The following is a 25,992-nucleotide window of genomic DNA, read 5'->3' on the forward strand; positions in this document are numbered from 1 at the left end:
CTGGTAGGCTTGTCTAAACAAAAATGTTTTTAACAGCTGCCAGAAAGAATTCAGCAAAGACACCTGCCTGATATGAATAGTGTTGTTGCTGCCCCACTAAAATTTCAAGTTCTTACAAATTCAGAGTGGGTATTATGTGGCCCCTGTAACACTGCCAGTTCAGGCTTCAGGGATACCTGTGAATTTGCTGAAGTGTTGCAGCAGACACTTAAAACGTTCTTCCCTAACCTGCTGCCAACCAGATGTTTCACACTACAGTTCCCATCAGCCCCAGTCAGTGTGGCCAATAATCAGGGGTGGCAGGTGTAATCCAACAACATCTTGAGGGCATCAGGTTGGGCAAAGCAAAGGTAGGACACATCTAGGAGGGGAGATGCGTTGTGTGTGCCTTTGTTCACCCCTTCCCTGGTCTCCATAATTGTGAGGCTGGTGAAGGTGGCAAAAATCTATCTTAGCAAAGGTTCTTTTACCTTTTGCTGACCTACTGCTCCTGTATGCCAGGGCTCAATCCCTGAATCTTTTTTGTATACCATGGCTAAGGCCTACCATAACAGTGCCTCTGGTCATGTGCAGAATTTCTTACTATTGGGGAATCAGAGCCTGCTGTTGGCATCTGTCTGTTTTCAGAAGAAAAAAAAAATAGAGTGCAGCTTTGGGGCTCAAGTCAACCTGCTGGAGAATCAAAGCGCCTGCTGTAGCTGCCAAGACCAGTAACTCACAACTGCCACCTCCTGTGTTGTTTTTGCTGAGTTACTAGCACCGAAGTGACCTGTTTAGGGTGCAAGCCTGGGCACTGTGCATGGAGATCATGGGCTGCCTGGATGACAAGACCTTGCTGATGTGGTCCATTGGAAAGCAGAGCAATACTTTTGGCATCAGCTTGGCAGAAGGAAGTGTACAAGACACCATCCAACTGTCTTAGAACTGTTACACCGGGGGGGGGGGGGCTTCAGTGCCACCCCGCTTAACATTTTCCTGCTAATAACCCAAAGCTGCTATTTGCTTGTTAGGGAAAGCACACATGAAACCAAGTTTTCCCTGACAGGGCAAAGGCCAGCTGATCGTGAACAGCTCCACATTAGTTCCAGCGTCAGAACCATCTGGGAGCCAAATCCAAACATGAAGGCCACGACAAGGGTGTTTTCAACACTCTCTGCCCATTTGTTGTGGGGCTGTCCTGCAGCTTTGCTCTTTGCCATGAATACTGCATTTTCCTGCAGTTCCTTTTTCAAGACTTCCTGTCAGGCAAGTAGGCTGGCCTATACTCTGCAATCTCTCTGTGTCTCTGTTTTTCTCCCTCCCTCCTCTCTCTCTCTCTCTCTCTCTCTCTCTCTCTCTCACACACACACACACACACACACACACACCAGCCAATGACCTCTTTTTACAGCCATCTCCTTGGACCAAACTCTGGAATTTTCCATAATATTTAGATAGCTGAAAAGGTGTGGTCTCTGGAAAGCAAATGCTTGAGAGTGAGTTTTACATCATGAATAGTTCTGAACTGCTCTGTGATCTTCAGGTGAAGGGCAGTATACAAAATTAATTAATAAGAATGGGGGGGCACTTGGAACCCCCCAATCCTCTGCTACAACCACATTTGTCAATATTTATATTGAATATTTGCTAAATATTCAGTGTTAATGTATTTTATTTCTGTATAGAATAGTCAATTTCAATATTTGAGAGCCATTGGCAATTGATATTTAAATAGCAGAATAGTTAACATGTAGTCGTATTAAATAGCTGATGTTAATACAGTATTTGAGAACTTTTTGGAGCTCAGTATTCCACAGATGTCGTTTGATCTTTGGAGGTGGACAGTATTTGATCAGCAACTCTATTTGATATTATGCTCTTAGGTCTTGATATTTGTCTTCTGGAATCTTTCATGCCTTGGAACTTTACTGCTAAAGGCATTAATCTTCCAACAAACCTTCCAAAATCTTTATCCCAGTTGCTTTCTCTTTTGGATTTGAATTGATTTTGTGTGTGTGTGCTGTTGCTTCCAACTGTTTTTATATTTATAATTTTAAAAACTGTTTTTACATATGCAATTTTTAAAAACTGGTTTTATATATATATGCCATTATATTGTAAATTGCTTCAGGATGCCTCACAGGTATTGGACCACTACCCGAACTGTGGTGTCCAGTGCGAAATCCGGCAGTTTAGATTGGACATAGAGTACTGTGGTACTATTAAGTTTTGGGAAAGTAATCCCTGTTAAGATTTTACATTCCCATATTATCAAAGGCAGGTTGCAGAAAAGAAAAGGGAGGGGGGAACCATTCTGCCATAGTTTGATTCAGAATGATAGCAGGCAATTTGTCAAACAATGCTTCAAGATGACATGGGGTGGGGTGGGGGGTTGGTGCCACATAACACCCTCTCTGGTAACTCTTCCCCGTGTCTTAGAAAGGGATTTTTAACTGAGTTCCATGGGCTGGCTGGATGCAGAAGAGTGATCTGAGCCTTCCCAGGGGAAGAAGGCTCAGAGCCAGGGGATTGGTGGTGGGATGACGATGAGCAGGCAGAGGGAGACGAGGGAGCAGATTGGGAGGAGTAGGTGTCAGAAGCTGAAGAAGTAACAGGGTTTAGTGAGCAGGAAGAGGCTGTGGCAGAGAGCAGCCCAGACTCAGAGGCAGAAGCAGAGGCAGAGTGGAGGCAGGCTGCTGAAGAAGCCAGGGAATCTTGCCCTTCTGCTGTGGCCAGCTCCCCTCTCCCCTGGTCTCCCAGAACACACAGAGAAATTAAGAGGACGGAGCAAAGACAGTCAAGATGAAGGAGTCTTAGGCTGCTGGGGATGGAACCAGGCGAGGAGCATTAGAGAGTGGGGACCTTCAGTCCTCACAACTGCCTCACTGGGGCAAGACCTACTGGGAAGAGCGTCTGTGCTGCTGTCCGCGTGCTGCAGCCTTAAAACATGCCGTGCCGTCGCACGGTTGGGAGGGGTGTCGGCCACTCGCACCCGCCATCTTGGGTGGACTGTGCATGTCCGCACATGTGCAGTCCACCTGGGATGCTGCGCACACGCTGTGATGTCAGGGCGCACTTGCGCTAGGGAGCGGCGCCCCGCCCCCAGGGGGGTGCCCCTGCGTTTGCCGCCCCGGGTTCCCTACGCCCCTGTGTAACTGATATAACAATGAGAACCTTCAAGGAGCATAGGAATCTGCCTAATACTGAGTCGGACCATTGGCCTATCTAGCTCAGTATTGCTGACACTGGCTGGCAGTGGCTCTCCAGGGTTTCAGACTAAGAGTCTTTCCCAACTTTAACTGGAGATGCCAAGGATTGAACCTGGGACCTTCGGCATGCAAAGCAGATGTTTTATCACTGAGCTATGGACCTTCTGCTTGCCTTATCATTCTTGATTACACAGAAGGCCCGTTCTTCTTAAGGGAGCAGTTACCAAGTGATAAGCTTTTGTCATTTGACATGCCTTTTCTCTATTCACGGGGAAGAATTAATGTGAGAAGAAAACCAACTCCATTGCAGCTCACTTGTATTAGCAGTTTTTTACTCAGTCCAATTATATGGAAGTTGGTGTATGATAAAAGATGGCTGTGTGAATTTTGTCCTTAATCCGCTTGCCCAGAATCTATAAAAATCCATCTAATGCTGCCATGTCAGCCAGATATTTATGGAAGGGAGAGCTGCACATAAGGCTTGTGAACTATATAAACTGCACACCTCAGCAAATGTCTGTAAAAGAGATGGATGTGCAGTGCAGTGACCATGAACAATGTGCTGCCATCTGCCTGGCAGATAAAGTGAAGGCAGAGCCAGTTTCTCAAGAGCAGCTTGCCATAGGCATTGGGGCATTTTCTTCAGTCTACATGCAAATATTAAAATACTTGATAAAGTCAAGGATAAGGTCAGGAGATGGGAATCGCCCGTCAGATTAGCAGTCTACCATTTACCCTGGTAGCTTGTGCTGAAAGTAGCCCAATCTTAATGTCTCAACTTGTTTTATTACAGACTAACTGCAGTGCCCCAAACAGGTTTCAAATTGTTTTTACACCATATTGATATACCGGTACTCGTTTTTTGCTGCCTGCTCCCATCCTGCTATGGGGTTCAAGTACAAGGCAAATCCTAACCATTAAAATGGATACCTGGTATTTCCACACGTTTGCATACCAACTCTGTATATGATTACATTGAGTAGTCTGATATGATTACATCCTATTAATCATTATTCTTGCTTCATCAGACAGCAAAGATGAATTCAAGTTCCCCAGTATTTTATATTTTAAGATGTGTAGAATTGTTGGAAACAATCTGGTATTGCTTAAATGCATATTCATATTGAAATTTTATTAACATTAATCAATTGTTATCATATCATGTAACACCTTTTGTGTGTGTGTTGGGGTAGCAAATGAAGCAATTGGTGTTTTAATGTCAAGGAGATGGGGGCTGTCAAAGCATGGTCCAGAATGGTTCAGCTTTACTGATTGACAACCTTCTTTACTTGCCTTGTGAATTCAGACTTGCTGGGAGCAATATTGTTTGTCCACCTCTGTGGTATGGAAGCCAAGTGATTGGTCTTTAAAGAGACAGGCCGGCTGTAGGACAGAACCATGCCACAAGGCCCACAATTGGGCACCATCCAGCCCAGAGTTAGCCCTGCCTGGAATCTCCAGATAGCAAAACAAAACAAAACAAAACAAAACAAAACAAAACAAAACAAAACAAAACAAAACAAAACCTTCTCTAAAACCCTTGAGAGACACTGCCAGTCTGTGCAGACCAGGTTTATGCAATGTGGTACCCTCCAGAGGTTGCTGTTCTACAACTTCCTTCAGCCCCAGGAGAGATGATGGGTGTTCTATTCAAACAACATCTAGATGTTGTCTGTCTCTGATTGAGACAATCCTGAGCTAGATGGAAGAATTTTCTGACTGGCTGTGTTTTGAAGTACTGTGATGAATAGTGAAATGTGATGAGCATGGCTAATTTTATCTAGGCCTGCCATTCTAAGACAGCACTCTTAGTCACATTTACCAGGAAGTAAGCTCCACTGAAGGCTGAACAACTTACTTACGGCTACTCATTCAAAGACTTAATCTACTTCTACTTTCTGCAGAATTTGGAATGTTACGGTGATGACTGCAAAGGGGATTGAGAGTGCACAGCTGAGAAATTACAGGGGAAGTGGACAGTTAATGTGGAAGAGGCGGCTCTGGGCATGGAGGTTTCGGAAAGGAAGGGGAAGTGAATCACAGGAATCTGCTGCTCTCCGTCTGCAGTGCAGCTATGGAGATGAGTGTCCTGTTAGCCAGAGGTTCAGTTCTGAGACAACTACTGAGTCTGCCTCTTCCTGCTCTCTGATCATGGCTCTTGACAGCCAAGTCCCTGGTTTCACTTCTAGCTTCAGTCATAAGGCATAGTTCATATGAAATTGGGTTGGAGGCAGGGTTAGAAACTCAGATATATAAGCAAATGAAGAAATGGAGGCAGTGAGAGATTTTACTTTTTTGGGTTCCATGATCACTGCAGATGGTGTCAGCAGTCACAAAATTAAAAGGCTCCTGCTTCTTGGGAGAAAAGCAATGACAAGCCTAGACAGCATCTTAAAAAGCAGAGACATTGCCTTGCCGACAAAGGTCCGTATAGTTAAAACTATGGTTTTCCCAGTAGTGATGTATGGAAGTGAGAGCTGGACCATAAAGAGGGCTGATCGCTGAAGAATTGATGCTTTTGAATTATGGTGCTGGAGGAGACTCTTGAGAGTCCCATGGACTGGAAGAAGATAAAGCCTATCCATTCTGAAGGAAATCAGGCCTGAGTGCTCACTGGAAGGACAGATCCTGAAGCTGAGGCTCCAATACTTTGGCCACCTCATGAGAAGAGAAGACTCCCCGGAAAAGACCCTGGTGTTGGAAAAGATGGAGGGCATAAAGAGAAGGGGATGACAGAGGACAAAATGGTTGGACAGTGTTCTCGAAGCTACCAACATGAGTCTGACCAAACTGTGGGAAGATGTGGAAGACAGGAGTGCCTGGCGTGCTCTGGTCCATGTGGTCATGAAGAATCGGACACGACTTTAAGGAGCGTCTGCACCCTCATCGTTCTACCCGGACACTGAGGCCCAATGCTGAGGGCCTTCTGGCGGTTCCCTCGCTGCGAGAAGCCAAGTTACAGGAAACCAGGCAGAGGGCCTTCTCAGTAGTGGCACCCACCCTGTGGAATGCCCTCCCAACAGATGTCAAAGAGAACAACAACCACTAGATTTTTAGAATACATCTGAAGGCAGCCCTGTTTAGGGAAGCTTTTAATGTTTGATGGACTACTGTATTTTAATATTTTGTTGAAAGCCCCCCAGAGTGGCTGGGGAAACCCAGCCAGATGGGCGGGGTATAAATAATAGATTATTATTATAATATAATATTATTATTAAACCAGGGTTACAGTTACCAAAACAGAGTACGTCGTTGCCATTTTGGGGGCAGATGGCTTGAAAGTCGAATTTTTCAACACAACTTTTTGGTTACTGAAGTTCATTCTGATTGTGCAGATAAAATACAGTGGATAAATTCTACAGGATGTGTTGCTAGTGTGTGAAAACAGTCAAGATCCAAGGATCCCCAGGCATACACCTCCAGATGGAGGAGCCATCAGGGGCCATCCTGGTACCCAGGCATCTTCACTTGGTTGCAAAATGCACCTGGCAAATTTCGAACACTGCTTGGAAACTACATTTGGGCAGCATGAAAGGCAATTGAGTTCAGCTACCTTGTGTGGACTGTAATGGCTTGGAATTTTAGGGGATGTGACATGTATCCATATGAGAAATGCCTCTCTTTGGCCCTCTGAACTCTCCTCAGGCCACAGCCCTATGCCTTCTTGGAAAACGTTATTGAGCTCTGATAATGCTTCTTGCCTGCCTGGATGAAGAAATGTGTGGTGTATGGAGCTGGCGCACAGCCCTAAGATTTACAGGAGCGTTAGGGCCCAGTCAGAGAATCTTAAAGTGTATGGGCTATATGTAACCATGGTACCTCTGTTTACTGTGGTTGCTGGTCTCGGAACAAGAAAGAACACAATCAAGCAAGCTATCTTCGCTTTGAACTGTATTGACTCAGTTGGTGGAGAGTCAGTGTGGAAGGGAACAATATTTGTTGCACTCAGACCCCACCTCAGAATAGCAAGACAGACGACAAAGGCTCTTTACACAGCAACTCATGATTCAAAAGCACGCTGGTACCGTTAACAGTAAAGTTGAGTTCGTGTACCTGGATTTCTCCCCAGTGGGGTTAATAACAGCTTTGAAAGCACAGAAGGGGTTAAATGCTCCCAGAGCCATTGTTCTGGTCAATACCGGAGCCTCCAATGGATGCTTTAAAGTTTCTCTCTTAGAAAACAACCACCTCCACACATCTTGCATCTGTTCTGGCCCTCAGCATGAAGGATTGCAGAGATCGTTACAAAGTGGGAAGGAAATCAATTGTGTGATTCAGTCTTCAGATGTTGGGGTTTTCAAAGTGCTCAGCTGGCTGCATTGTCCACCCCACATGAGAATATATTTTTATTCTTAAATACATTCTCATTATCTGGCAGCTGCAGAAAAGATCAAAGGAGAAATTTCCAAGTGACATTTTTTTTAAAAAAGGCTACTCCCGTATAGTAGTAAGTACTTAATGAATGCACCAAAATGACGCATTTAGGGTACAAATATAGACTCGAGACACTGGAAGGGCTTCAGGATCTGCCAGAAACCCCACTGTGCTAGCAGAACACAAGATATCCCATGGTCATTTTTACAATTTTCTTCTTTGTATTTTCTGGTTTTGTATTTCCCGCCTCTCGTACTGAGAACACATTGGATACAGTGGCTATTATCACACCTCAGTAGGGGCACATCTAAGAGCATAAGAATAGCCTGCTGGATCAGACCAGATCCTGTATCCACAGTGGCCAATCAAATTCCTTTGGGAAGCCTACAAGCAGGGCATGAACACAGCAGAACCTAAGTATAGGATTTCTCTGTCCCAAGTTCCATTAAATTTGTGTCTTCCTGAAAACATATATTGTTCTGTGCATGTGCATAATATACACCTGAGGCTCCAGGGTCATTTTAATGAGGGAGTAGAGGCTTAACTCGAGTCAGTTGAGGATTTAGAGTAAAGACATTGCTTCTTCTTTGGGGAAACAGTAAATCAATGTGGAGATTTTGGGAGTATAAAGATTTGGTGCTGGCATCAAGATTATCACCTTCCAAAGCAAAACATTCCAGGTTTGGTAGCCATAGTGTTATATGACAGGACCAAAAGGCATCCAGCACATGGCTGGCTGGGAAGCAAACCTGAAAAGGCAGGACTGAGAGGACAAGCTCATTTTGTCTTGCAGCTCTTTGACAGAGACTCAAGTAGCTGTAGACTGTGTCCAGGATCACCCTTTCTACCCCATTCTATTCTGAAGTAGCATATAGGAGTGCAAGTTAAGTTAATTTTAGACTCTGGACTTAAATATCTGGAGGGTCACAATTTCCCTACCCTTAATGTAAGAACAGTGTCGTGTGTGAAGCAGCACTAAGGCTTACGAAACCTTTGCATGCTTTAAAAGCAGCTTGTGAAAGTGTCCTTCATGACTTTTGCCTTTACTGAATCTGAGAGACTGTGGGAATGCAGAACTTATTTCCCCACCAAAACAATGCTAAAAATAGTGTTCAAAATGTGCATAGAATGAAGAACAGCCGCGAAGCAGTGGCGGGGAAGAAAGTGTTCAGGGCCCATGTGCTTCCCCCAGATAAATGCCTTAGCTGATGCTTGACAGCTCTCTGCTGTGCTGATGTGCTGGATGCAGATCTGCGTGCACAAGATAATGCCTGAACTGAAGTGGACCTGAAGTTTTGTTACTGAAACACAATGGAAATCTCCTGCGGAATGACAGAACTTGAGGAGAGGCTTATCCCTCAGGTACAAGATACATAACACACACACACACACACACACACACATCGTAAACAGTGTCTACGTGCTGAAATGGCTTTCCCTTCAAATGATATATGGATAGCAAGCAGGAAAGCATCAGGCCTCTGTTACTATTTTTAAGGGGAAACCCAAGATTTACAGCATGCACTTGGTTGTCTTTTATAACCAACAAACAATCACAAGAGGAGTCCTGCCTGGTGATACCTCCGAAACAAGAATGGTGGGAGAAATTATGGAATGTTCTTTTAATAGTCAAATGGACAGTGTTCCATAAACCTTCAAATGCGTTTGAAGGCACTGGCGAAAAATGGAACCCAGTAGTTGTTTTTATAAAGAACTCTTTGTCACCAGTTGAATGGTTAAACCCCGATATAGGGAATAATTTTTCGGCCTGTTGTAGATGGGTTTGATCTTACAGGAAGGTGGCTTTTATGAATTCAACAAAGTAATTGCATGAGCAGAATGGCATCCACTTGAGCAGTAGAAATTCCTCTCTTTTCCCCCTGTGTGCCCTCTGCACACACCAAATCTTCTCTGGAGAGCTGAGGAGGACGCCCAGAGCAGATTTAAGAAGAGCTTGCTGGTTCAGGCCAGTAATGCATCTCGTCCAGCATCATGTTGTCACAGCACCGAGGCAGATGCTCATGAGCAGCCAGCAAGCAAGACCCGATCACAACTGCATTCTCACCCTCCTGCAGTTATCAGCAACTGGAATTCAGTGGAAGTAGAACTTAGCCTTCAGGGTCAGTAGCCTTGTCCTCCATGATTTTATCTAATTCTGTGTTATAGCCATCCATGTTGGTGGCCATCACGGCCTCTGGTGGGAGCAAGTTCCATACTCCGTGCCCTGTGTGGTACTTTCTTTGAGGGACTGCGGTGTCGTGAAGAGGGAAAAGGGAGGGGAAGTTCTGTTGTACAGCTTTGTTAGATACAACCTGCAGAGCATATGTTTCAACTTCTGTGTTTATATATATATATATATACTTGTCTCAAATACAGTAGTACCTTGTTTGTCAAACGTAATCCATTCTGCAAGTCCGTTTGACTCCTGAAACTGTTCGAAAACCAAGGTGTGGCTTCCGATTGGCTGCAGGAGCTTCCTGCACTCAAGCAGAAGCCGCGGAAGCCATGCCGGACATTCGGCTTCCAAAAAACGTTCGCAAGCCGGAACACTCACTTCCAGGTTTGTGGCATTCAGGAGCCAATTTATTCGGGAGCCAAGCCATTTGACAACCAAGGTACCACTGCAGTTTTTTAAAAAATAAAATAAAATAGATGGATCCTTTCCCCCAGATGACTGTGCAATGCTGCCAATATTAAGCATGTAATGCATCATTTTGAGCATGGAGTCTGTGGTGTGCCTAAGCGTAGTGGCTTCTTCACAGCTGAATGGCAGCTGCGCAGAAGCAGTGCCTGCTGGCCTTTATGCTGAAGAGTCTTCCCATGGCTCAGAACTTTTTTGCTTCCTCCCCTGGGGCACCATTGAACTTGAAGCTGAAGCCCCAGGGTCTTTTTAAATATCCTTCTCTGCAAAAGGAGCATGATGAAGCAAGAGCCACAAATCGATGTGAACTGCCAAACATCTGTATTCCCAGTAGATGTGGAGTGAACGGCCACACCAGTGACAAAGCAAAAGGAATGTTTTCTTCTAGAAATGCCACAGCTGCTGAGGAAACTGCCCCCCTCCCTCCAGAAGGTCAGATGTATTTTTAGAATATGCCTTGAGGTGTCACTTTGATATTCTTTTCTTCTTTAAAAGAACTTCTTGGCAATGGAGTAGAAATAATAAGCGCATTTCCCAGTTTTCATTCTCTAATCACCATGGAGCACAAATAACTGAAGAGTAAGGATTCTGCTTCTGGTGAGGCAAGGGCTGGGACAGGGCAAATATTTGGTTCAGAAACACAACCCAGAGAATTGTGGAGGCTGAAGACAGCCTAACTCTGTAGGTCTGGGAGAAGTGTGAATTTTATGAGAAGGAATGCAATATTTTTCTTGACCCCACCAGTAGCCCCTTAGCAAGTTGAGCGGTAGTTTGCCTTGCCACTTCTATGACTGGAATTTTTATTTATTTTTTAATCTCTGCACAGTTTCAGAAAGTCTCTGTTGTGCAACCTGCTTGGCTTGATGGCCTGAGTTGCCAATAGCACTGGGGCTTGATCGTTTAACAAGCACCAGAGTTATAAAACATGTACGTTCGTGTTGTGAATCGATACCCCACTGGAAACAATTTATTAAATAAATAAATAAATAAATAAATAAATAATGCCCATGGTTTACTGCAAGTTATCTATATGGTATCCTTCCTTATTATTCCTTCAGAAGGATTTTACATCACACTAGAGCACTTCTGCCAATCATTTTTCCAGAGTAATGAAGCGGGAGATAGAGATGGGCAAAATGATGGGCACTGAGAGATTGTGTAGACCAGGGGCTGCCAATGTGGAGTCCATGAGCACACACTGAAATTAGGCTGGAAAGAAGCGGTCTGCTGCATCAAATAGAATAGGTTTTTCGAGTGGCTTGTCTGTGGTTGGTGTGTGTGTGTGTGTGTGTGTGTGAGAGAGAGAGAGAGAGAGAGAGAGAGAGAGAGAGAGAGATACCCACAACAGTTTCTCCAGTTTGCAAATGTGTCCACAGGCCCATAAAGGTTTCTGAAACCTGGTGTAGATGCTATAGGTCATTTTTGTGAGGATGCAAATTTATTCTGGAATGCATCTGGTGGTGGTGGTGGTGGTTGTTTTTGCCTGAATTGAAGACCTGACCTAACCAAGCAGTGTTAGAGATATGAAAGTTAGGTGCTAAATGGCACCTTAAACCTAGGTTATGGGTGCATACTTTTTATAACAAGAATACAAAGCTGAAAATGAATAAACTGCAGCTAAAATATTATGTTCATTTTTCACATGGTCTAGTCCTTCCCTTGCCCACCCCCCTAATATCCTTAAGTGGGTCTCTTCTCATGTCTTCAGAGAATAGCTGGAAGTGGAGAGGCAGGAAAAGGTCCTCCTTTCCTTCCACTCTGCAGTTTTAATCTGAAAGCTTAGGTGCAGTACTGCGCCCAGAGCTCAGAAACTGCTTGCATTAATGAAATTCCCTGTTGCAAAATGTGCCTGGGACAATGGAAGTTTTGAATACTGTAACCAAGGTGTACACTGTAAAACAAATGACTTAAATACTTCATGTCCATTTTATCTTTTAGGAACCATCCTGATTATTTATTTTTTTAATTTTAATTTTAATTTTTAAGACTGGTCCTCCTTGTCATCACCCTGGCTGGTTCCAGCCCAGAATGGCTTTGTGCCTTAAGCAAGTTTTCAACAAAGACAAAACCTTCCGCCCCCGGAAGAAATTTGAGCCGGGGACCCAGCGTTTTGAGCTGCACAAGAAAGCTCAAGCCTCTCTGAAATCGGGACTCGACCTGAAAGCTGTGGTCCAGCTTCCCCCAGGGGAGAACATCAACGACTGGATCGCGGTGCACCTTGTAGACTTCTTCAACAGGATAAATCTCATCTATGGGACCATGTCAGAATTCTGTACCGAGAAGAGCTGCCCCATCATGTCGGGTGGCCTCAAGTATGAGTACCGGTGGCAGGATGACTACCGCTACAAGAGGCCCACCAAGCTGTCGGCGCCCCAGTATATGTGCATGCTGATGGACTGGATTGAGACCTTAATTAATAACGAGGACATATTTCCTACCAGGATAGGTGAGTAGGCAATGGGTGCTGTGCAGGAAGCTGCCATATTCAGGGTCAGACTCTTTGTCCATCCCAGTTCAAAATACAGTGGTACCTTGGTTCTCAAACACCTTGGTACTCAAACAACTTGGAACCCAAACACTGCAAACCCAGAAGGAAGTGTTCCGGTTTGCAAACTTTTTTCGGAAGCCGAACATGCTTTGTTTTGAGTGCCACACTTCCATTTTTTGTGTGAAGCTGAGGTCTGTCTGTCTGTCTTTTGCGTTTATGTTTTTGCAGCTCTTTTTTGTTTGTTTTTGTGACTGTGTGGAACCCAGTTCAGCTACTGATTGATTGACTGATTGTGTGACTGCAGCACATTGTTTATTGCTTTCAATTTATGGATCAATGGTCTCGTTAGATAGTAAAATTCGTGTTAAGTTGCTGTTTTAGGAGTTTTTTTTTAAATGTCTGGAATGGATTAATCCATTTTGCATTACTTTCCATGGGAAAGCGCACCTTGGCTTTGGAACGCTTTGGTTTTGGAGCGGACTTCTGGAACGGATTAAGTTTGAAAACCAAGGTACCACTGTACTGTCAATTGGCCAGAGTCCCAGAGTCGTCCGCGACTGGGCCTAACGGTCAGGGGTCCCTTTACCTTTACTTACTGTGAGTAAAACTTAGTTGAATACCATCCTTACTTTTGAATTCACCTGCCTAGGATTACATTGTACAGCTGACTATTTGCAGTTTCCATTTTCAGTCCCCAAGGCCCTTTTGCAAAGAAGGCAAAGGATTTGTGTGTGGTGTGGGGGAAGGATAATATGATGCCTTTTGGGTTATTCTCCCGTTGTAACCACTTTGACACAGCATGTTTCTAGTTGTTTTTGCAGCTGGCTGGTTTCGTCAAGGCTTGCTTGTGTTATTGCCACCCCATCTCCTTTCAGAATTAATGCCGTGCAACAATGTGCAGCTGTTCTTGTACCATTCCCATTAAGTGCTGGTTTAAAATACACACACACTCATAAGGAGAAGCTCTTAACAATGCCCATGTCTCATGGGGTTTGGGGGGGAAAATTCACTGTATATGTGCCGTTGTTTTGGATAAATGCTAATTCCTACAATTACTTTGTAGTGATTAATAATAAGGAATCCCATTACCAGGCTTCATTTGAACGCATCGGGGGGACAAAATCTTGGCTTGGAGAGACAAATCCTTTAACATTCTGTCCTGTAATTTATTTGCACTTAATGCCTCTCATTTATAATGCATTAATACACCACTTCTCATTATTTCCTTGTTGGGTTAAGTGATGCTGTGTGAAAGCATCTGTCTCCAAAAGAGAACTCCCCAACCAAACAGTGCCAGTCTGTTACCCTGTTCTATGTGGCAGACGGACAATAGTTTCTTTCAGAGGATGATATGATGGAGGCATTTCTCCCTATTGTAGGCACACTCATCCAGTTATCATCTTTCTTTGTAGGTGCTTAAAAAAAAAAAGTATACAAAATCTGATTGACCAGAGATGACAGTGAGACAGAACCGGCTTTTGCAGAGAATAAGGTTCTAAGTGGCTACTAGCCAGGATGACTATGCTCTGCCTCGCCGGTAGGAGGCAGTAATGCTTCTGAATAGCCAGGTGATGGAAACCACAGGAAGAGAGAGTGTTCTTGTGCTTGCAGGTTACTCTCAGGCTTCTGGCTGGCCATTGTGAGAACAGGGTGCTGGGCTAGATGGACCACCGCAGGAGATTCAACAAGTTCAAAAGAGTAAAATTTGCCTCTATGGAAAACTTCATTTGATGATGGAAATCATCACCCCAAAACACAATCTCAGTACGACGACATCTAGCCAAAACAACCAGCTGGCAGGATCTAGAAAACCTAGCGTTTGCTGGTCAACCACTGGCTGAATTTCCTGAGCAGAATGGTTGTGGGTGGCCAGCAAGCCATCAAGAGGTTTGAACCACCATACACCAAAAAGGATGTCTTGCTTATCAGATTTCCACCACACTTCCTGGCTTGTGGGAAGCCTTTATCTGCATCCAAGCTACCATGCCAGGCACTTCCTGCCTGCTCATCTACTGTTGACAATTTGCTTCTTGCGTTCATAATGTACAGCAGAAAGGGCTCTCACTGGAATAGAGAAGTCTAGAATGATGTACCAAAGCTCACTATAAAGTTCTGAAACTTTAATAACTTTTCATAACTGTGCATAATTATTCACTCATTTGGGGGGGAAACTGTTGTCTATGGAGATTGATCAATAGCGGCCAGCAGGGGAGGGGGGCCAGAGCTGCCTCGCCCCTCCCCATGGCAGTGACATGCAGCATTGGGAAGTCAGGTCTCCACACTGCTACTCATATCAGTATATTTTCAGCATACAAAGTGCTGTTCAGCAGTTATTTCACCTTTACACTGTAAAGAGAAATCAAACTGGGGACCGCAGGCCATGTAGCAGTGGCAGAAGCATGTACCTATTTTAAAGAGACGCTGTCCAGAAGCTGATCCCCCAGGGTGGAATATGGACTTTATGAGCCCACAATTTGACAAGACTAGTCTGGTATTCAAATCTAGTGCCCATAGCAGTGTGTGCACATGTGAAAACTGTCTGGACTCCAACAGAGCCTGACTAGACATTTTTCATGGCTATACTTGGCTGAAATCCTTGTGCAACTAGAGCATCAGAATGACTGCTTTCCATCTTTCACAAGCCGTTTGTCAATGCATGGAAAGAAGCCTTTCTGATTCTTTAAATGAGCATTTGCACTCTCTACTTTTAATGCAAAGTGCTTTCAATTTGTACTCTCGAGTGGAAGAACAATCCCCGAGTGTCCTGAGCAGCCATCTCAAGGTCTTTGTAGTTCTGTGTTTCTGCTGTAGTTATTTCCACTCTACAAAGTCACAGCAAAAAGAGCTTTTAAACTCCAGACAGCACAACAACAGCACTTGTTGACTTCCCAGTCATTAGCGCATCTGAAACCTGCATGTCTTATTGCAGGTGCATCTTTGTGTCTATGAATCCTGCCAACAACTCCAGACTTCATTAAAATCAGGTGCATAATTGGTTCATTAGGCTTGTCTTTAGACTCTGGAATGCATTTGTGGGAAACAGACAAGCTGAAACCCACTTGAAAATAAAATGTAACTGCCAGACCCCTTAATTGTTTGTGGTTATTCCTCTTTTCATCTGTGCAGTGTGCATGGCAATGGAACACATGTGGTGGATCGTTTAGGGGGCTGTTTCATCTGTTTCCCAGTTCTGTGATCAAGTTGTGTAGCGCTATAGTTGTTTTTATGAGAATGGTAACAGTGTGCTGTTCCATTCAATGCTAAGGATATCCTTTAGCTCCCCCTGCAGGTCTAGTGTGGTTTCATGTATTGAGTAAATACTAAAGCAGGGGTAGGCAACCTAAGACCCGTGGGCCAGATGCGGCCCAATCACCTACTCAGTCCGGCCTTCAGACAGTCCGGGAATCAGCGTGTTTTTATGTGAGTAGAATGTGTCCTTTTATTTAAAATGCATCTCTGGGTTATTTGTGGGGCATAGGAATTCGTTCATCCCCCCCCCCAATATAGTCCGGCCCACCACATAGTCTGATGGATGGTGGACTGGCCCACGGCTGAAAAAGGTTGCTGACCCATGTATTAAAGCAACAGTTCCCAAACTCCCCACCCCACCCCCCACCCTGGACCACTATAAAATTTCTGTGGGTCTTGGTGGACCGCTTACTGATGTTTTTGAAGCCCTATGTAATATTTTTTCAGAACTGAAAAGTGATAAGCATGTGCCTGTACCAGGGAATTTAGGGAAGTGGGTAACAAACCAAATCAGTTATCTCTGTACTATTTGAGGAAGCATCTCTGGGCCATGCTACCTCCCAGGGGTAGCCAACATGGTAGTTTCCAGATGCTGTTGGACTGTAGCTCCCATCAGCCCCAGCCAGCAAGACCAATGGCCAGGAGTGAAGGGAGCTGTAGTCTACCAATATCTGGAGGGCTACCGCTGAGCTACTCCTGTTGTGCACACCAGAACACAATAGCTGTTGTCCTTAAGAAAGCCAGGGCGTTGGAGTGGTTAGAGTGTTGGACTAGGACCTGGGAGACTAGGGTTCAAACCCCCCACTCAGCCATGATGTGCATCGGATGCCCTTATGCCAATCATCATCTCTCAGCCTAGCCTACCTCACAGGGCTGTTGTGAGGTTAAATGGGGAGGGGGGTAGTCATGCATGCAGCCTTGAGCACCTTGAGGCCTAAATGCAAAAATAAATAAATAAATAAGAATAAAAGGAAGGATGCACAAATGCAAGGCCCTAAATAGAGCCTAATGTCCCAGAGTAGTGTTGAAAGCTCTGAACACCCCCCCCCCTTGTGTCTTGCAGGTGTTCCTTTCCCCAAGAACTTCCAGCAGGTCTGCACCAAGATCCTCACCCGCCTGTTCAGAGTCTTTGTCCATGTCTACATCCACCATTTCGACAGCATCATCAGCATGGGTGCCGAAGCTCACGTCAACACCTGCTACAAGCACTTTTACTACTTTATCAGCGAGTTCAGTTTGGTCGACCAAAGGGAATTAGAGCCTCTGGTAAGAACATTGGTCCTGCTATTACGCACCCTGCTTCTGATTGGCAAGGACACCTTTTGGGTGAGGGAAGAGCACTGGAGACTTAAAGTGTTCATCGGCAGCCAATGCAAAGTTCCAAAAACTCTTTAAGTTTGCACTGCAAACTACATGTTAGTGCTACTTTGGGTCACCAGGAGGGCTGTCAGCATCTCCAAGCTCTTATGGAGATCACATTCCAAAGGCTTGAAAGAGATTCCCAGCTGTCAGGAGACTGCCCTGTTGTTGTTGTTTTATAAAGAGTTCAGAGCAGAGTGCTGGCCAGGCAACCTTAAGAAGAATGCCATATGCCTATGTGCATCACATCAACTATTTAACACTATAAACATATTTTTTTCACTGTCTAGGAAGTATTCTTAGATGGCTCCATTTAAGAGTCAGCTAGGATGGGTGAACTGATGATTAGCATCTTCATCTTTATAATGTTATTTTCATGCAGGAGCAATCAAACAGCTGGACCAACTCCTGGCTGTGTAGTGCATTGATGCTGCAAGAGCTGTATGCATTCAATTCACATGACTCCGAGGTCAATCCTTGATTTGAACTGTTTTTAATGGTGTGTTTCAGTTGTTGTAACCTGCCCTGAGACTTTAGAGTGAGTGTGGGTAATAAATTGTTATAAATAAATGGTATGCACAAGCCCCATGATTGCTACAGCTGAAATCCTGATCTCTCTAAACTTTGGCAATATAGTCAAAATTAGTCGCTTCTTAACAGATGAGGGAATGGGTACAATGTTCCACATCCATAAGAACAGCTATATTTCAGCTGACCCTAAAAGGTAATTAAAGATCAGGAAGCCAAAGAGGCTGAAAGGAACAACAACAAAAATCGATTCTAATCCACTTCCCTCCTTCCTGCTGCTTCCCTTAAGACATAATAAGAGGAAGTTTCTCGCCAATTGTCCTTGCAAAGTGACAATAACTCCCAGTTAGTGTTGTTTGCTGGCCGTGTTTCCGAGTATGAATTTATATGCCTCTGACCTTGTACCATCTTTTCCAACCATATATTCTAGAAAGAATATATGGATTTATCTTGATTTCTAGTACTGGGATATTATAACACACACAGTTGATTCCCACTTTCAAAGTGATCCATGTCCAGAGAGCATTGTCTGTCTAACACATTCACTATGAAATTGATAGAATCCTAGAATTGTAGAGTTGGAAGGGACCACAAAAGTCATCTAGTCCAACCGCCTGCAATGCAGGAAGCTTTTGCCCAATGTAGGGCTCAAACCCACAACCCTGAGATTAAGAGTCCCAGGCACTACCAACTGAGCTATCTCAGTCATGTAACACAATCACAAAAAATCATTCCCCCCCCCCGTCATTAGTTATGATTATATTATTATGTATGCTAGTGAGCAAGGATACTGAAATGTCCTCAGCTAACAACGGAGGGAGTTGGCAAGTAACCATCCAATATGGTATTAACATAAAATGTACTAAAGGCTACATTTAATCACTAAGTCAGGAATACAAACCAGAATAATAAACCATGGTAGTGTGAACCATGGTTTTCCTAACTATGGTTTCAGGTGCTCTCTGAATTGACAAACCTATAAGCATAGCTACATCTCTAAATGATATTGCAGCATGGAGACAGAGCTTATGACCTCTTGTGACTTTGAGGAACCATGCAAGCTTATGAATAAGAGGAAGAAAAGTGAATCCCTGTTTTTAGCATCAAACTTCACTGCATTTCACAAAGGCAGATGAAAGATTTCATTTTTTTGAAAACCGAAATTCTTCCTGGCCCTGGTGGTTGTGGATGAAATGCTAGATCAGCATGAAATGGAAGCACCACATCCCAGAGGGTAGGTGAGACTTCAAGAGATTGGAAGACTTCTGAAATCTGGGCATCAACCCGACTCCATGTCTCTGCAGTCTTTCCCCTCAATATCTCATGTCATGCATTCTTTAAGGAAAGGGGAAATAACAGATGCAATTCAGCTGGTAATAACCTCAAATTATGTCATTATTTCTCCATTTCACAGAAGGGAAAGTAGAGTTGAGATAAAGTGACATCTTCAAATCTCTCTCTCTCTTTCTCTCTCTCTCTCTCTCTCTCTCTGTGTGTTGTATGTTTGTTTGTTTCCTGGCTAGATTCTCCCCCATCAATTTACAGGTTTTGGAATACTTTAAATTAAACATTCTGGGCTTCTTTTTCAGAACTGAGCCTCTAGATAATTTCCTTCATTCTACTTGGTTGTATAAAATGAATGGCTTTACTCTCTTGGCCTGAGACTAATTTTAGAGACGTGTCTCCTAAGGAAACAATAATTTGTTTTGCTAGGATGAAACAGATTTGTTGCAACAAGTAATAATATTGGCAAAGCCTTGGATTATTTCTGAGAAAGACAGGAGCTGCTGTGGGGACCTTCTCAGCATAACAAATGTTGTCTGATGTAGAGAAGGGTCACTGTTTGTGTCAGGAAGAAAAATGAAAGGACTTAAACAAGCTGATGTGGAGGTGGTACCCAGAAGGTAGGAGAAAGTGTGAACAAAAGGTGGGGAAATTGGAAATCTGAAGTGCGAAAATAAAGGTAGAAAATGAAGCAGCATCAGAAGCAACTGAATTTTCAGACTGGCTTTCACTTTAAGCCAAGAATAATTTAATTTTAATTTTTATTATTTGCTTAAATAATTATTATTGGCTTAAAGTGAAAGCCAGTCTGAAAATTCAGCTGCTTCTGAGCCAGAGTAGAGAGGCATGATTTTTGCACAAACACCCTACCGGGCCTACACCCTTAGTTGGGGCCAATCTAGCCAACCCCTAGATATGTCCCTGCTTTCCTCTGCACAAATCTTTTGTTTAGGAGATTATTTAGTCTTTGCCACACACACACACACACACACACGCTCACACATATTCCTCTCTAAAAATGAGTGGGAGATGAATACTTGCAAATAATATGCTTCATCTCATTTTTTAAAAAATTTCAAATCTGTGGGTGGAATGACTAGGCTGTGGGGGTGGGAAATATTGTTTTAACAGAAGCGTTAAGAGATCTTGATTGGAAAAGCAGAAACTCCCACTGTGTTCCCCAGGCAGACAGAATCCTAGAATTGATGTTTCTGTTTTTTTGTTATTCTTCAGAATTTGAGGATGGTCATGAATGTTTGGAGTGCACAGGCAAATGTTACATAATAGAACATGTTTTCAGTTTTCATTTAGCTTGAAACAAGAATAAGCCCACTAGCTAGAATGGGACTAATAACATTCAAGATGTTAGCAACTTGTCTTTTCCAGCTTCTCATGCTGTGGGCTTCTGCTTCCAGGGCTTAACCCTTTAATAATAATAATAATAATAATAATAATTTTATTTATACCCCGCCCTTCCCAGCCAGAGAACCGGGCTCAGGGCGGCTAACATCAATTAAAATCACAACAAAAAACATAAAAACGATCAATTTAAAATAACAGATTAAAATACAAATTTAAAATTCAATTAAAACTGCAGGTCTCAATTTCAAAATAACCCACCAATAAAAGATGAAGCATAAATATTAAACAGAAACCAACCCAAAGGCCAGGTGGAACAGCTCCGTCTTGCAGGCCCTGCGGAAAGATGCCAAATCCCGCAGGGCCCTGGTCTCCCGTGATAGGCTATTCCACCAAGTCGGGGCCAATATTGAGAAGGCCCTGGCCCTAGTTGAGGCCAACCTAACGTCTTTGTTGCTCGGGACCTCCAAAAGATTATCACTTGAGGACCTTAAGGTCCTACATGGGACATACCAGGAGAGGCGGTCCCTTAGATACGAGGGTCCCAAACCGCATAGGGCTTTAAAGGTCAAAACCAGCACCTTAAACCTGATCCTGTACTCCACCGGGAGCCAGTGCAGCTGGTAAAGCACTGGATGAATGTGGTCCCGCGGCAAAGACCCGGTAAGGAGCCTCGCCGCGGCATTCTGCACCCGCTGGAGTTTCTGGGTCAGCTTTAGGGGCAGCCCCGCGTAGAGCGAGTTACAATAGTCAAGTCTGGAGGTGACCGTCGCATGGATCACTGTGGCCAGATCAGGGCGAGAGAGGTAGGGGGCCAACCGCTTAATACGGCGGAGATGGAAAAATGCCACCTTTGCTGTGATTGCAACCTGTGCCTCCATAGAAAGAGAGGCATCAAAGGTTACGCCCAAACTCTTGACGGAAGGCACTGGCACTAGTTGGGCCCCCGCAAGAGATGGGAGTTGGCCTCCCAACCCCATGTCGTCCCGACCCAGCCAGAGGACCTCTGTCTTCGAAGGGTTTAACTTCAACCGGCTCCCACGCATCCATGCAGCCACAGCCTCCAAGCACCTGGCCAGTGTGTCTGGGACCGAGTCAGGGCGGCCTTCCATCAACAGAAAAAGCTGGGTGTCATCAGCATATTGATGACAGCCCAGCCCGAAACTCCGGACAATCTGGGCAAGAGGGCGCATAAAGATATTAAAAAGCATCGGGGAAAGGATTGTGCCCTGCGGAACTCCACACACCAAGGAGTGTCGCGGCGACAATTCCCTCCCTAGCACCACTCTCTGTCCCCGACCTGAGATAAAGGAGCGCAGCCATTGTCCTCAGATCGAAGCCTTCTTCAAAAGAATCTATTTGGAACCAGCTGACATCACCCCTTCGTATGTGGTTGGCTGTCTCTCCACCCCTCCTGCTGCCCTTAGTAACTCTATTGTGGCAATTCATAGATGGTCTGACGTATTTTCAAAGTGTTGTATCCAACACTACTGTTCCACTCAAGCAGCAGAATTCTGTTTGTGCAATTGAACGTCCCCCTCCTCTCCCCTGCAGCCCTATGCACATGCTCAAAATATGCATCAGAGAGTTGGGGAACCCTCCGGAGTGGGTCTTGTGGGAGCATGGGGGGAAACACTGTTGCACACGTGGACTTCTGCTTATGCAGTGTCGAATGCAACCCAAAGACTATGAAGTTCAGATTTGCTAATTCCTACTTCCGCCGGCATTTAGAATGTTTGTGACAGCAAAGAAAATGTCAGCTTATGAGCATGGCAGAAAACCCAGAAAAATGGTTTGTCATGACCATGGATGCCCCAAGAATAGGACTGAAACTTGGAGGTCTAAAAAGCAGTTTGGGGTTGTTGGCAAAAGGGCTTTCAAAGAGCCCCGCACTGAGATTTGGCTCTGTGAGCCTGTTCCCAACAAGGAACAGGCATGCACAGCTGAACTAAGCAGGATTTAACCCCTGCCCATCAGCTGATGAGCTGGAGTTAAATCCTACTGCTTTGGCTGCATGCATGATTTACCAGAAAGGGAAGAGGATCAACTCCTACCAGCCTGCTAGCGACTGAGGTCACCCACCCTTGGAGTGTAATCAGCTGATTGGCAGGTGGGTGTGGTTTCTTTAGAAATGATCTTACAAGCCAAATTTCACACACACACACACACACACACACACTCCCGATCTGGCCAAGATTGGTCCACAGGTTGAAGGTTCATCACTCCTGATTTAGACAAGTGACTGATCACATGCCACAATAATTCATTTATATTGGTGCCTCTATTACTATGGATTTGCTTCTGGTGAATTCACATGAGCAGTTCACCTGGTGATTATCAGATGATAAGCTTTCGTTGAGTTGTGTAAGCTTCTCTTTCAATATCACACTGCTCAAATATCATAAAGAGACTCTCTCCATCGTCATTCACAAATGACGTTTCTTCCCATGCTCCTCAATCCTTTGCACATAAAACACATGGCTATATAAATCCAAACTCCAGAACTCTTTATATGTAAATGTCACTCACCAGTTCAACCTCCTTTCTTCTTGCCAAGTGATATTTGATAGGATGTTGTTTTTAACTCCCTTTTACACATATTGTGCATATTTCCTTTTGTTGCCTATGCTTTCTTCGTGGTATTAAAGGAAAACAGCGAAGAAGTTGAAATTGGATTCTTTTCAGGCCCAACACAACCCTTTGTGGATTATCAGCTTCTGTTGACCCTTTTGGTTATCACCAAGGCAACTCAAAGAGACACTGAAATTCTGTCCTATTTTTTGTTTCCTGTGTCTTGCTTCAGAATCTTATTTCTTTCAAACCTAAACGCTTTAGGCTGTTTTAAGTTGAAATCAATTTAGAAAAGTAATAATGTCTACCAAGGAAAAAAAAAATCGCTGCATTGTCTCAAGATTTCTTACAAAAACATTAAGAGTTTATTGTGAAATAAGTGAAGGGGGATTTATTTTATTTTATTTTTTATGCAACAGATTAATCCAGAGTTTTGAGTCATATATTTCCCTGGCATTAACTGACACATTCGATGAAATATTGCAAACATCCATCAGATAAAACCAATTTAATCAGACTGGAAGATTGTGCACCAGGCTGAAATCATGAATTTATTTAGGTGGTGAAGGGCAAGTCCCTTTCCCTCCTATGTGCAGTATGGGGATACAAAAGGAGCCCTTCTATCAAAGGAACAGTCTGTTGGGGGAAGGGAACCTTTGCACCTAATTCACGCTATATGCTGAAGCAGCATAGGCTGTCCTTAAACAGCAGGGTATTGACTTCCCACCCTGGGACCCTGCAGCTGGCAATAACTGCTGTCCCGTTATCTTGAGTATGGTAGTAGAGAATGTGGTGACAGAGCAGTTCCAGCAGTTCTTAAAGGATACAGACTCTCTGGGTTCAGCCGTGGTTTTGAGACTGAATTAGCTTTGGCTAATGGATCACCTGCATTGAGAAAATGCAGAGCAGGGGTCTGTGACTCTGCTCTTACTTCTTATTCTGTTGGCAGCTTTTAATACCGTTGAGCAAGGTCTCCTCCTAAGACTTGCTTTGTGGGTTGAGTATCAGAGGCACTGTTTTATGCCAGTTAGAAATTAGAATAATTCAGGGGTATAAAAATGTAATAAATAAATACTGCACAGGGGACCCTCAGTGGTAGGGGTGGTCATCCACTGATAATGTTTATAGACTGTTCACATTTTGGAATCCCCTCTCCATCAAAATGTATTTTGGGGAGAAGGCCTAGCTGTCTGACCAATTAAATATTGTTTCAGTTTGGGGAAAATATGTTGGGGGTGTGGGTGGGAGTAGGCTCCTGTAGGCAGCAAAGTGTGCCAGCAACTATGCTTTTCAAATGTATCCCTAGAAAATTGGACTACAAAACGGATTCTTTGTTTGGTTGTAGAAATGCAGCATATCCAGATAAATTTTAAGACTTATTGCCTGGAAGATGGTATAACACCTGCCACATTTTTTTTTGTCCTATCTGCTATGAAAGCTAAAATTACAGTGTAGAATAATAAAGGGATATAGTTATTACTACGCATTAGTAGGCTATTTTCCACTTTTGTATGCAATGATTAAATACCCTAGATTATAACTTGGTAACAGAAAGCCTCTTGATACCGTACCCATTCTGCGTCACTGATGGGATGAGTGGCCAGACCATCCGTAATGACTTTCAAAGGTCACAACCCTATGAGAGATTCAAGGTCCTTTGTACACCATGTTGAATCATACGGTTGTTTTCCTAAAGGTTTTGTGAACACAGACTTCTTCAAAAATAAATAAATAAATTACATTTCTTTTCTTTTTCCCCTCACAGAAAGAAATGACAGAAAGGATTTGCCATTAAGATCATTCTGGCATCATTTGAACGGACAAACAGTCCTCATGAGGGCCTCACACGGTGATCTGAACGACTACTGCTGAGAATATGAGGAACTTTGTGTTCCAGGGACCGAAACGTTTGGAAATAGTGGACCCCAGTAGGGCCAGTAGACATATGGACCCAATAACATTATGTTCCTGTCTCTTGTACTCTGCCCTAGTGGCTGTAGCTGTGTGTCATTTTGGTTTCATTTTGTCCTCCAGAGACCCACCTCCTCCTAAGTTGTTTCACACTTTTTTGAAGAGCAAAGGAGGAAATAACCTGAGAATTCCTCCACCGGGACCAGAAGAAAAATGATGAATGTATTCCACACAGAAGACTACGTACATCCCCTTTAGTCTATCAAAGTGAAGAAGGTTCACAAGGAACATGCCCTGCCTTGTACTGTATTGGGGGGAAATGGTTCACTATCGCCCTATCCTCCTCCATTTTTTTTAAAATGAGTTACTGATTATTCCTCTCTCTATATGCTTTCGTCAGGAGAACCAGAGATGCTAGGAAGATACCAGACTACTGGAAATGCTGGATTGGAAAAACATTTCCCCCCTGTAAGATGTCATTTGTAGAAAATAATAGTACAGTGGAACCTCAGGTTATGTACCGTCCTCCTTACAAACGCTTCGGGTAACGAGCTCCGCTAACCTGGAAGTAGGTGTTCCGGGTAGTGAACTTTGCCCCAGGATGCGAGTGGAAGTTGCATGCCAGCAGGAGGCCCCATTAGCGGAAGCGCCTCAGGATAAGAACGGTTTCAGGTTAAGAACGGACCTCCGGAATGAATTAAGTTCATAAATGGAGGTATTAGAACTGGGTGGAATGAAACAACAATTTGCTTCAGTTTTTCCTCAGCTTACAGAGCATCCACACAACAGCCCGCATGTAAATATTTGCAGTCCAGTACATCAAAAACAGAAGGCAGGAGCATCGCAGTAAGGTGCCAGCAGAACACATCTCTTCAGGTTGCACAAGTAAATGAGCCAGGGTGCTGAGGGGGAGACACAAGGCCTACGAAGACTGATACCAATCCCAGAAATGGAATCAGTGCCATAAAACAATCAACAGTTGCTAAAGAGAATTGAAGTTATGGAGCATGCAGATCTTGTACTTTTGAGGAACTTTGATG

The 25,992-nt window shown here is 44.0% G+C and overlaps 1 protein-coding gene across 1 annotated transcript; it reads left to right on the plus strand.

Annotated features, from left to right (window-relative positions):
• The first annotated feature begins 12,192 nt into the window (after positions 1 to 12,192).
• MOB3C (MOB kinase activator 3C) lies at positions 12,193 to 25,450 on the plus strand. Its single transcript, XM_033152222.1, has 3 exons — positions 12,193 to 12,649; positions 17,004 to 17,206; positions 24,807 to 25,450. The coding sequence occupies exons 1-3, from the start codon at positions 12,232 to 12,234 to the stop codon at positions 24,834 to 24,836; spliced, it is 651 nt and encodes a 216-aa protein (XP_033008113.1). The 5' UTR covers positions 12,193 to 12,231; the 3' UTR covers positions 24,837 to 25,450.
• Positions 25,451 to 25,992: the final 542 nt, after the last annotated feature.

This window comes from Lacerta agilis, chromosome 6, assembly GCF_009819535.1.
Source record: "Lacerta agilis isolate rLacAgi1 chromosome 6, rLacAgi1.pri, whole genome shotgun sequence".
NCBI lineage: Eukaryota > Metazoa > Chordata > Lepidosauria > Squamata > Lacertidae > Lacerta > Lacerta agilis.